Below are 12,834 nucleotides of genomic sequence, written 5' to 3' on the forward strand. Positions count from 1 at the left end.
ATTATGGTTCAAAGAGAGTCTTTATTTCCAAGGACCTGGAAGAAAAAATGCTGAAACTTCCAAAAACCTATCTTTCTAGTATGGAGCACCATTCACCTGTTAACTACCTTCCAAAATAAATGTCATTTTGGACAGTGACACTGTCTCCAACACACGCCATTGACCGTATCTTTTAAATTATGTTAGTAAATAATGGATGAGAATATAACAATCTGGAATTACTCTGTTAATATTATTTTCAAGCGAACAAAATTAATTACATATGAAAGTTAGTGGTCAAAGTTCTAAAAGTTTGTCTGCGTAGACTAATGGGCGATATCAATTTTGGAATGGTGGCAATACCTTTAATCCTAGTGCAGTGCAATCTGATACAGGCCAAGCATGATCGGCGGTTGAAAAGGTCCATGCACCTTTAGATATATGACGATACCAGACACTCAAATCTCCATGGCAGTCGTGAAGAATCTTTCACAGAACACATAACAGAAACAGAGTCAAACAATGACCTAATCTGACCAGAAAACTAAGCATCAGAAATTTACCTGTGAATTTTTTATGTAGTCATGGGCTAGTTTAAGAGTAGGACGGAACTCTTCTGTGAGTTCCGTAGCCAGTATAGCTTCAACTGTAAGAGCTGTGTCCCAAAGCTGGCTGCCATTATAACCCTACGGTGACAGGACCATTTCACTGGTATTATATTAGCATAGCAAGCCAAAAGAAAAGATTAACTATATCTTAGTATCTCTCCAGATTCTAGAGTCGTGTTACGTATGTTTGAAGACGTTGTGCCTGGACCAAATTACTAAATGAAAAAATAGACACCGTGCTAACTGAAAATATAAAGTAACTCTGCAGTGCTATTTAACTAAGTTAAGTGCACATGTGAGGCTATGGGGTCAATGACAACATAAAGAATAACCTGCATCTTCATGCCATCTTCAGCAACCCACAAGTAATCATAGATCCTTGGAATATGAAGTTTGAATTCCTCTGAGTTAGGATCTTCTATCCAGCAACAAAGCATATTCAGTACCTGCACAGTTTTTCTTTTTTCATTTTTCACAATAATCAACTGAAAACAGGAATGTCAAAAGAAAAAAGGAACAAAAATAAATAACCGCATGCCTTTTTTAAGAAACCAGCATGATTTTAAATATACCTTCCCTACAGCACCACTGCAAACATATTGGGTGTTCTCATCTTCGTAATGAATATGTTGCATAGCATTTTTCAAAGCTTTCTCCCTCAATTTGCTTCCAGGCCAATGCGACAGAACTGGTTCAACAAATTTGTGAAGAGTGGTCCATAAGATATCTTGTCCGAGTGGATGAGGACAGTACAGATCCTCCTACAGTGAATTATAATAAAGTCTGTCAAGCAACATTTTATTATTATATTCTGCATGGAGATCTCTACCTAAAGTAATAAATAAAAATGTGATACTGACACAGGAGCCATGTCCGTTTACAGATAAAAAAACCATGCAGAGCAGAAACTTCTCAATAGCAATAATAACATGATGTTACTTTATGTTGTTACTGGTTTGGCACATGCACGACGAAACAAATTCCAACAAACCTTAGCACATTGGTTGCGAGCTTTGTCCCAATCTATCTCATCATAGGGTACTTTATAGAGTTCCTTCCGTAAGTTCAATACAGTTGGTGTAATTGGGCCGACAAACCTCTTTCCGTATATGTAAGACATGGGAAAGTATACCATTCGGCAATGGGACCACATCCGCCCTGTGTGCAACGCCGATTTTTTTTATCAAAGATAATAAGGTAAGAAATTCTGATAATATATACTAATAAATGTGAAGAGATCGGACAGAGAACGATATAATGAAATTACTGCCTTCTGACAAAGTTTGTGATGATAGAAAATTGTTTTTGTTGCGCTGTAAAAAAGAAAAAATGGTTTTGTTGCCAATCTGTCAAATAAACGGAAGAACAAAGCATGATACAGTAGTTTGCAGTTTGTAAATTCCCGGTCCCCATCCTTTCCACAGATTTTCCTTATACTTCCTCTGTTTCATTTTACTATGCATATGAGAAAATTCACACATACCAAGGAGTTAAGAGGGGTTGTTTAGGCTTATTCCATTGGCTCATGGGGCCACTGGTTATAAATGCCCATGCATTGGCTCACTGTGCCTGGTTTCCTAATATGCAATAATCTAAAAAAAAACTAATACGCAATGTAAATTGAAATGGAGTATTATTGGTGAAAATTTTATGTCATTGATTCTTTGAAACAATACTTTATAGTAGGACTCTACCGAATGCTTTATCAACCCCACGAAGGATTCTAACACACACTTTCCCGGGGTCAGCTGCATGAGAACCATAGTTGCAGTATATTCTACTGATCATCTGCACTAACAGTCAAACAAGCATTCCATGCAGTTTATATGATAAAATTTGCCAATATTGAGCTATTATTCCTTATTATATGTCCAGATAACTAAATGCAGGCTGAAAGAGAAAGTGAAAAGATATTTAAGGGGGAAAGAAACCTGGATGAAATGGGAGGCAGTATGGTAGTAACCATAGTTCCGGAAGCAATGGGTTGTTACCAGACCAGTCAAATACACCAAGAACCTTAAGAAAGTTGAGCCATTAGAAGGACCTCTCTGGGTTTGAAGCAAGTACATTTGTAACAAGACAAAAGCAGATAACAGAAAAGAAAACAAATGCATAACCTCCATACCGAAAGCCAAAATTTTCCCCATGATGTTGCAAAGGTTGCTCCTCCATGATCCAAAATCCAATTCTGAGCTAACTGAATGGCTCCATCTTCACTATCTGATCCTTCTCGTAGTAATCTCAAGGTAACATAGTTCAAGACAGAAGCAAACATGGTGCTTGGGCCCTCAATGTGCAATCCCCAGCCTCCATCTTTGTTCTGCACTTAAACTCACGGAGATTTGTCTCTTTCTTTGAAAAGCAGAAAGGAAACTAATAAAGGAATATACATTGGCTAGTAGTATGAGATGTAATGTGGGCAGAAGGACATGAAACACACAGCATGTGGATTGCAAAGCCAGATTTTGTTTGCGTAAAAATATCATAGTTAAGAACGTTTTGTTTAGATGAATATTTCCTTGCCTGATGATTGTAGAGATACCGACGTATCTCCTTCTGATGCTCTGACGATAAGACAGTATTTAGAGCACCAGTCGAATGCAGTGCTATTACCTGAATAAAAAAAAGGTGAGGAAACCAAAGGGCTCACTTCTCTCATACAGAAGTACAACAAAACAAAGGATAACGTAGAATGAGATGCTGCAATATCTGCAATGCTGAAACCAAGTGAGAAAAGTGATGCTCAGCTAGTAACTGATACAGATATTTCACATTTTTTCTAAACAGAAATGTAGGAGCTCTAACAGATCAACTGGTAAAGGAAGGTAAAAGTTTACTGAAGAGTCGGGACCAAAAGGAAGTTATTGAAGTCAGGAACTAACTGAGCAACAAGAAAGCTTAGCAGGCACTAGCTCTCCAAGAATTCCAAAGAAGGATGATACTAACAGAGGATACTATCTTCTAAGAGCCCTTTGGCGCAGTTCTAAAAATATATTTTCTAAGAGTTCAGGAGCAACTTGTTCGGAAGTTAGCTGATATATACGACGAGATATGCTAGTGCAAGAACACATGCGAAGGCTATAATGACGGAATCTTAACAAATTCACTGTTGTATATGAGCGAAAGGAACTACCAAGCCTGGCAGAAGGAACATAGGACCGGCGATATCCCCAGGCCAGTGTCCATCATATGCTTGGAGAGTAGACAGCTGTCCGATTGCCCTCTTTAAAGAGGTCAAAACAGCTTCTTCAGTGACATCTTCATGCTCTTGGAGCTTGATACCAGGAATGTCCAGCTTAGGAGCAGTCAACTCAGCGAACTGCAAAAGGTGCAAGTTATTTGAAAACAAAATCCACCCCATGAAAACTGAGAACAAGAAACTAACGTGCAAATGACATTATTTACATATGTGCACGAAATGCAGCTGCTGGCACGAAGTCCTAAATCCTAAGCAAGCACACGCCTGATTAGCTTGCGTGGCCTTTCTACACCATTTGAGCACTTACATGTGGGACCGGATTATCAATTTATGTATCAAGACTTCAAGAGCGGCAACACTGCCATTATTGGTAAGATGCAAAAAATAACTTAAAAAACTTGTGGTTATGTTAGACCTGTGATTCTACGCAACAGTTAACCCAAACCGTTGTGTATCTGTGTAGTTATTTGATTCACGTTTTATAAGCCTAGCCAATGCCTAGGAGAGGGCATATCCGGCGAAAGCGGCCTTCAGGCGAGAACATATGTAGAAATTCGAATAAAATCTCCAATAATCCTAGTAGGAATGTCATGTTCAACATATCGTATTTTCCTTCTCTTCATATGGCAAAACACATTGAAATGCAACCCTAATTTTCTGCATGCCCTTCCATGGAACCACAGTAGAAAATATTGGAATAAAAACACTATTTCATCCTACTTTCAAGAAATTAGCAAGCCTAGGATCGATTTCACTTGCATTTCCTAGTTTACCCCAACCGTGCTAGTACGTACGGACTACGGAGTACAAATTGCTTACTTGCAAGGAGGGTTAGTAGGTGGTTACGCGCTGGAGAGACAGGGCCTCCAATCCGTGGAGGGGGGCGTCTGATAGAGCCTTCCCGGGGGTTCGTCATCTCGCCGCCGCCGTGGGGGTGCAGAGCTGCGGCGGCTCCGGCCAGAGGTGGCCGCGGCAGCGGAACGGAGGTACAGAAGTGGGCCGTGGGCTCCCCTCTACTCCGAATTTAGTCTCGTCCATGGCCGGCCCAGTCGGGTGTCCTGCGTTGCGCCGCGTGCATTCCGTCGAAATCGTTGCAAAGAACACTCTATCTTCCCTGGTCACGACAAGTGGCGTACATGCAGCGCGCCACTTGTCGCAACCTCGGAGTGTTTCCTTTTTTCATACATTCGTTTATACAAAATATTTTATCTTTTAAACCGTGCGTTCAAATCTCAAACAGTTTTCATCATTGGATTCCTCGCGTCGAGATCTTCAAAACTAGATCCCGTGTTGATAGGTTTTGACAAACTTTTTTTACAAAAAAAACCGGATGAAAAAACCAAACCGGGAGCACGGTTTTTTCCCTTTCCGAAAGAGGCACGCCCGTGCCTCTCGCGAAATCACAACCGTGCCTCTCGTGAAAGCAAAACCGTGACTCTCGTGGAAAGAAAAAAACAAAAAACGGGTTTTTTTCCCTTTCCGAAAGAGGCACGTCCGTGACTCTCGCAAAAGCACAACCGTGCCTCTGGCAAAAGCAAAACTGTGACTCTCGCGAAAGAAAAAAACAAAAAACGCGTATTTTTTCCCTTTCCGAGAGGCACGGCCGTGACTCTCGCAAAAGCACAACCGTGCCTCTCGCGGAAGCAAAACCGTGACTCTCGCGAAAGAAAAAAAACAAAAAACAAGTTTTTTTTCTTTTCCGAAAGAGGCACGCCCGTGACTCTCGCGAAAGCACAACCGTGTCTCTGGCAAAAGCAAAACCGTGACTCTCACGAAAGAAAAAAACAGAAAACGCGTTTTTTTCGTTTTCGAAAGGCACGGCCGTGACTCTTGCCAAAGCACAACCGTGCCTCTCGCGAAAAAAAACGTGACTTTTCACGAAAGGGAAAAAAAAGTAAACGCGTTTTTTCGCGCAAAATTTATTTATTTTTGTCGAAACGCTAAGGAAGACCGGGGAAAAACCAAAACGTCGAAAAAAACCGTTTAAAAAGCCGAAAACACGTGCGGAAAAATAAAAAAACAAAATCTGGAGGGAGCGTCCAGAGCGCGACACGTGGCGAATGGCTGAGAGCGCGCCAAGTGGCGCTGATCGTTGCGAGGCTCCCGAAGGAGCGCTCGTTAACTAGTTGCTCCCGCATTCCGTTACCGAGCTCCAGCGATATTTATTCCTTACGGTTTTCAGTTTATTCCGTCATTCCGGGGTTTAATTCCGTTTTCTTTAGGTTTTCTATTTAAAAAAATTGAAATGGAAAGATAATGTTCATATATTCAAAAAAATCTTCAAGTATTTTCAAAAATAATTATGTCATTTAAAAGGTGTTTATGTTTTTCAAGCAAATAGTTGTGTAGTTTCAAAATGGTTAAATAAAATATTCATGTATTTAAAAAGCGTACACCTATTTTTTGAAATGTTCATGTATTTAATTTTCTTAAATGGAAAGATAATGTTCATATATTTTTAAAAAATGTTCAAGTATTTTCAAAAATAATTATGTCATTTAAAAGGTGTTTATGTTTTCCAAGCAAATAGTTGTGTAGTTTAAAAATGGTTAAATTAAATATTCATGTAATTCAAAAAGCGTACACCTATTTTTGAAATATTCATGTATTTAATTTTTTTGAAATGGAAAGATAATGTTCATATATTTAAAAAATGTTCAAGTATTTTGAAAAAAAATCATTTAAAAGGTGTTTATGTTTTTCAAGCAAATAGTTGTGTAGTTTATAAATGGTAAAATAAAATATTCATGTAATTTAAAAATCGTGCACCTATTTTTTGAAATGTTCATGTATTTAAATTTTTTGAAATGGAAAGATAATTTTCATATATTTAAATGTTCAAGTATTTTGAAAAAAATGTCATTTAAAAGGTGTTTATGTTTTTCAAGCAAATAGTTGTGTAGTTTAAAAAATGGTTAAATACAATATTTATATAACTTAAAAAGCATACACCTATTTTTTGAAATGTTTGTGTAATTTAAAAGTTTTTGCGTCTTTAACAAATGTTCATGTAAATTTAAAATTGTTCATTAATTTAAAAGAATGTATGGGTCTCGTGGACTCTATTGATTTGATGCAGTATTATAAAATTAATTATTTTTTCTTCTATTATTATATTCATGTCTATTATCGAGATGGTGGAAAGTCTTCCATAAAAGAAAGAAAAAGATGAGTTTATTGCTTTTCTAAATCTGGTATTGTAGGAAGGTGATGTTTTGGAAACATGCAATTTTCTCGGTTCAAATCATTTACTGTTTAGTACTGCTCATTGTTGAATATGGATTTTTATAGTTCTCAAAGATTTTGATTTTAAACTTAAAGTTCCATTCGTTTGTTGAATTCCACACGTACGACATACTTTATTTTTAAGACCTTGTTGTTTCACTTATTTTTACCTAAGTTGGTTTTCAACAGATATTCCCTCCCATTACTCTGTGCACTAATTAATCTTTAAATGGTTGTATCCCCGCAACGATGATTACACAGCCGCAAATTTCTCATCTTCATTTTTCCTTTTGTTTCCAATATTTTATGGTTCCATCTATTTAATCACAATGTTGTCGTAGGGCAATTTACATTATTCTTTCCATGGACTACCCACTTCTTTTCATCTTACTATCTACCAATCTAGTATGTTTCTACAACACATGTATTTACTAATATGTCTTTATTTTTATGATCAATTGTGCTATCTTTTCTTCCATTTCAAATTGTTCTCTAGATGTCATCTCCATTCACATGTTTATTGACATCCTCTGAGACCCTAGACGGTGTGATGGTGAGCTCCTTCGCCACCTCTAGCGCCGCCAGATACAGTCATCTATGTCTACATCTTGTTTGTCGAACATGTTGCCTCGAGTGCTACCGGTGGTGGTGACCATCTAGCACGCTTAATATGGAGCACACTTCATGTGCATTATGGAGGATTTTGAAATGTTGCTCAAACTCAGAGTGTTCATATTTGCTACCTCCAGAATCGCGAGACTCACTCGTCAGTGGGACATATTTTTTTTCTCCAATCTTTCCGCCATCCCACGTGAGGTAGGGCACCATCTGAAGTTTTTCTTCGTGCCATCCCCTCCCTCCCCCGTCCCTCCCCCGTGCGATGGCGCCGCCCCGCACCGGGGAGCCCCCGCCCTCCTCCTACAGCCGTCGTCCCACCTCTGCTCCCCACCGCCGCCGTCGCCTGGGGCGTCACAGGGCAAAGCCCTTGTGGCGTGGTGGCGGCGGCGGTTTTCTCCTCGGATCCCGATCTGGTTGGGAGGCGGCGCTCCTTTCCGGCCAGATCGGCGGCGGTGGCGCAGATCGGCGGCGGCATGGAAGTGGTGCGGCGGCGGCGGGTGAGGACGGCACCAACAACGGCGGATCTGGCCTTGACTCTTGTCGGGCTAATTTGTTGTGCTACCGATCTCAATCGCCGTCGGCGGTGCACTGCTCCTGGACTTGATCTGCAACACGAGAATGTCTGGGGCGCCGGCCCTAGGCTTGGTGGTGGTAGCCTTCTTCTTCGTCGGAGTTGGTCGGCCGACTGGCTGTGCTCACATGGTCATGCAGTGACCGGCGGCTTGGCCGGTCGGCGGCGGCGGAACTCGGCCGGGTGGCAGCGGCAATGTTCTGTCTGGATCCCGGGGCGGTGGCCCTGGAGGGTGGTGGCCGGTGAAGCTAGGGGTTCCCGCGGCGGCATGGCGTGGTGCAGTCCCTGTCCAAGACGGATCTGTAACGGCGATCTGCTATGGATTGGTTCGGATTAGAGACGGTGACGAGCGCGCGGGATCCTTCTCGGCGGCTCTCGCGGCTTAGCGAGGCGGGGTGGGAGCCCTCCTCCTAGGCTCCAGTGGTGGCACACTCAGGCAGTGGCCGGTGCGCCAGGGATCCCACGATGGCACTGTTGTTGCGGTTTGTCGGCGGATCTAGGCGGCTGGATCTGGGGCTTTGAAGGCGGTCGAGACGGTGCACAGATTGTTGGGTGGATTTCTTGGGACGCATCCGGGTGAAAACCGGGTCTTCGGTCGATGGCCGGAGCCGGTGATAATGATGCCCTTATCATCGTTTCCTTCATGAAGGCATCATCGAGGTGAAGCTCCCAACTCCACTCAATACCTTCGGGGGAAACCCTAGATCAGCTGATCGGATGTTGGCGGCAATCATGTGTCGTAACCCACTTGGGGGCGGCATTCTTGGAGGTGCGCTCGGCTTCGTGGGACCAGCGGACGGCTTATTTGCTGGAGCGGTGCTTCATCCATACATTGATGGCGACGGATCTTGACGGCGTGGCGCAGTGCAGATTCGGAGTTCGATGTGGGAGGATGGACTCGCGCAGGAGGACGGCGCTGTCTGGCGTCGTGGTGGCGTCGATGGCAGTGAGACCTAGCACGGTAGATGCAACAGTACAACTCTGAAGATGGACTCGTGGCAGGTGGCTGCGGCGGCCTCATACCCGGCAGACGTCCTGGTTGAGGAGTGCGCCGGACTGGTAGGTGCCCCATACCAGGCACGCGTCCTGGTTGGGACCTCAGGTCTTAGATGTTTAGGTTTGGCTGCGATGTCTGTTTGGTATTAGGCCCAGGCTATCAGCGCCCCTTCATCAATTGGATAGGTGTAGCGACAGTTGTTGCTTAGACGGTGGCTTCAGTCTTGATGTTGTATGACTTTGTAAGGTCTTGTAAGAATAATTAATAAAGTGGCCGCATGTATCGCCTAGATGCAGAGGCCGGGGGTCATCCTCCTTTTCTAACTAAAAAAATGCAACTGCAAAACATATAGTGCACTCCCAAAGGCAGCCCGAGTCATCAAATATGAAGGTTGGGAGACCAGATATGAATGACACTCCATAAAAATTATAGGGATTCAAAGGCATATGGCGACTCTACTAATAGTTTTTTTTAAATCACAATTATTATGACAATTTGGCCAATATGGTGACAACTAGAATTGCTCTTAGACCTAGTTTTCTTTTCTTTTTTGCTTGTATGTCCTATGTAAAGGTTTTCATCCGGACACCCTTGGTATTCGGATACCGAACATGTCCTTGTTCCTTTTTGGCAATGAAGTCATAACAGTTTTTCTATTTTAACTAACTCCCCCGTCACGAGCGAACAAGAATGGATAAGAGGCTTGGAGCACTCACTAACCACTATTATTAGCACGAAACAACTAGCAGAAATATGAACACATTTTTACTCCTTGCTCTTCAACACGTATTTATACAAGGGACTCTCAAATTTGTACAACAACTATTGTACATAGCCATGCTATGAAAGTGCATGACCATTGCAACCAAACCATGCGAGCACGGTCACGTTAACTGTTAGGGTTGTGTCGAATATTACATGCAACGTATGTTATAGTTGGACTTGAATTAAAAGTGTGTGTCGACAAAGTTGAAGTTGTGTCTTAATAGGGGATCTGTATCCTAGCCCTCTTATATAATGCGAGGTAGACACACGATGTAACACATTTCAATATAATAGCACATGCACGCAGGCAAGCCAACGGTGTGTGCCATCTCCGGGGTGGCTGGTGTGCATATTGTGTCATGGGGAGAAGTGTCCGTAGTCATACCCCCAGGTCCGGGGATGTAGCCAAGTTCGGTGAACCTCATTAACAAATCTCGATGTACATGTCTCGTGTGATTGATTGGTCCTCAGATGATTGACTACGCGCCTCTGATTAATTTCTATCGTTAACAATACTTTCGTTCGTATATGCATCGCCAAAAAAAAAGCGGAAATCACGAGCGCGGTTGCTCAAAAAAGGAAAAAAAAATCACGAGCGAGCTAGCTGATCATTGTGGAACGGAGTAAAAGTAGACCTGCAAGCGCATGAGGCGGTCGGCGCTGTGCTTGAGCTGGTGCCGGCGGCTGGAGTACTCGCGGCGCGCGTTGTGGACGTCGTCCAGGGCGCCGGCAGCAGCGGGGTCGAACTCCCAGACCTGGCGGCCGGCGTGCGCGTTGGTGGTGCGCAGCCACGGCTGGCCGCCGGCCTCCTCCCCGATCCTTAGCCGCCACATCGATCGACGTCGACTCAAACCAGTGGCTAGCTCTTCTTCTTACTTTTACTCGCAGTTGCTTCACAGCAGGGCAAGTGAGTGAGAAGAGAGAAGATACTGTATTTAAATAGGAGAGCGAAATACAGTAACATTTCCACAAGGCTTAGAAAGGAAAGCACAAACAGTAACTGAAGGACAAGGAACTTATTAAGCTCCTTCACGTGGTGAACAAGCTAAATCACGCGTCAAAACGCAAACAGTAACTGAATGGTGTTGTTGTCATCGAGCCTGCGTGATTCCTTTTTTAGATTTTATTTCCCTGGCCACCCGCGCGCTCCACAGAAAAGGGATCTGACCAGCGTCGCTCCCGGGCAGCACGGCGCGCGGTGGACTGGCTGCGCCGTGGCGGCTAGTGCAATCCGCACGTGGGATGGTATGGTGGCTCCCCCGCTGCTGTCTCGGATGGAGCCGGGGCAGAATCCCGTGGAGCCACAGGCATGGCGGATCTGGAGCGATCGTGCGCCGGTTTCGATCCGGCGTCGGCCGGAGGCCAGTTGTGGATGTTGTGCGTTCTCGGTCTATAGCGGCGCCTGCCCTACGCGCTGATTATTTTTATCCGGTTTTAAATGTAGCTAGTCCCTGTCTTTCCCTCGTAGACGACCCTGAGTATATCAAACCTAACAGGAGAATGCCAGTGAGAAAGATGAGAGTCTTGCTGCTCAAAAGTTTTCCCTAACTTGAACCCGAACCGACAGCCTCGCCGGTTCGATCACCAGTCCGGTTTTTCAAACTATGCTTGAGATTTTATTTATATATTCAACAAGGCGTTGTTAGACTCCGCTAATATGTGTTTTTCTTTCCTTTTTCTTTTGACATGTGTCGTGGGTTTTAGGAGGGTTCTTTCTTCCCGCATGGAAGAAAGAGGACCCTAGTGCCTCCCGTCGGTATCACCGTCAGCCTGTATCGTCTCTTGTGGTTTTAGGGCCATGGAGGCGTGATGGATCCTTTCTCTTGCCATCGGGCCGTTTTTTCATGTTTTTTAAAGTTTTGTTAGGGTTAGTGTCCTGCGTAGAGAGGCAAGGCGGTGGCGGTTCTTTGCAGATGGAATAAGGTTCTCCCCGTCTAGCAGGGGCGTACCCAGGGGGGCGGGTGTGCCATGGCACACCCTGATTTTTGGAAAACATTTTTTCACCATGTAAAAAATAACTTATTTTTAAGGCCCATGCAAGCTAATTGAAATAGACTTCAATTTTTTTAAAGTGTGCACACCCTCCATTTTATTTCTAGGTCCGCCACTGCCGCCTAGTCTCTATCTCGGTGGTATTTGTAACATCGTCGTCGGAGGGTGTGTGGAGGTTTGTCTCCGGCGGATCTCGCGTGTTTTGGTCGGCATTTGTCTTCGGTGGTTCCACGTGGATCTTGTCTTCGTTCGTCTGTGGTAATGTGTCTACAGGTTGGATCTTTGCGATCTACGCTTCCCTTCATCGGCGGCGGTTGTTTTTTGGTGTGCTGGTCCTATGAGGCCTTAGCATGACGACTTTTCGACTATCTACTACCACAAGGTTTGCCTGGCTCCAATGAGAGAGGGGCAAAGACGGCGGCGCGCCTTCGACTCGCTCCAGTGCTAATAGTTGTCGTTAGGTGGTCTACGGACATAGATGTATTTTTTAATTCTGGTGTTCTTTGTACTACCTTAACAGTTGATGAATAGATCAAAAGTTATCCTTGCAAAGGAAAAAAACCTCCTGACCGATAAGCAACCTCCATCGCAGTTCTATTTCAACCATAGGCCCTTACCGTTGCCTAGGGTTAACTCGATTATGAAATTTCTTCAGACCAACAGATTGGACTTTCAATGCCTGCACCACATGTTTCCTTAGGAAATTGATTTCAACTACCATACTCATCCTTACTGTCACCAGTTTTTGGCATAGCCTTCCACGCATCCCTGCACTTTACCTCCTCCTGGATCGATCTCAAGGATTCCGAGTACCTTCTGAGCCTAAGAACAAGAAGACAAGGGACAAATCTGTTGCAATACACGCAATATGTTTGGACTT

The 12,834-nt window shown here is 43.6% G+C and overlaps 1 protein-coding gene across 3 annotated transcripts in view; it reads right to left on the minus strand.

Moving 5' to 3' along the window:
• Nucleotides 1-10,860, minus strand: part of LOC123143717 (cycloartenol synthase) — a 14,825-nt gene extending 3,965 nt beyond the window's left edge. The window contains exons 1-10 of one of the 3 annotated variants that reach the window (XM_044562680.1): nt 10,598-10,860; nt 3,721-3,906; nt 3,111-3,200; nt 2,713-2,907; nt 2,519-2,603; nt 1,579-1,745; nt 1,160-1,348; nt 920-1,033; nt 543-665; nt 343-465 (exon numbers count right to left, since the gene is read on the minus strand). In XM_044562680.1, coding sequence (XP_044418615.1) covers nt 343-465; nt 543-665; nt 920-1,033; nt 1,160-1,348; nt 1,579-1,745; nt 2,519-2,603; nt 2,713-2,907; nt 3,111-3,200; nt 3,721-3,906; nt 10,598-10,795 — 1,470 coding nt within the window. In that variant the 5' untranslated portion in view covers nt 10,796-10,860. Of the gene's footprint in view, nt 1-342; nt 466-542; nt 666-919; nt 1,034-1,159; nt 1,349-1,578; nt 1,746-2,518; nt 2,604-2,712; nt 2,908-3,110; nt 3,201-3,720; nt 3,907-4,605; nt 4,781-10,597 lie in introns of those variants that run through there. The other 2 variants (XM_044562682.1, XM_044562681.1) reach the window with 2 other exon arrangements.
• Nucleotides 10,861-12,834: the final 1,974 nt, after the last annotated feature.

This window comes from Triticum aestivum, chromosome 6D (assembly GCF_018294505.1).
Source record: "Triticum aestivum cultivar Chinese Spring chromosome 6D, IWGSC CS RefSeq v2.1, whole genome shotgun sequence".
Lineage (NCBI taxonomy): Eukaryota > Viridiplantae > Streptophyta > Magnoliopsida > Poales > Poaceae > Triticum > Triticum aestivum.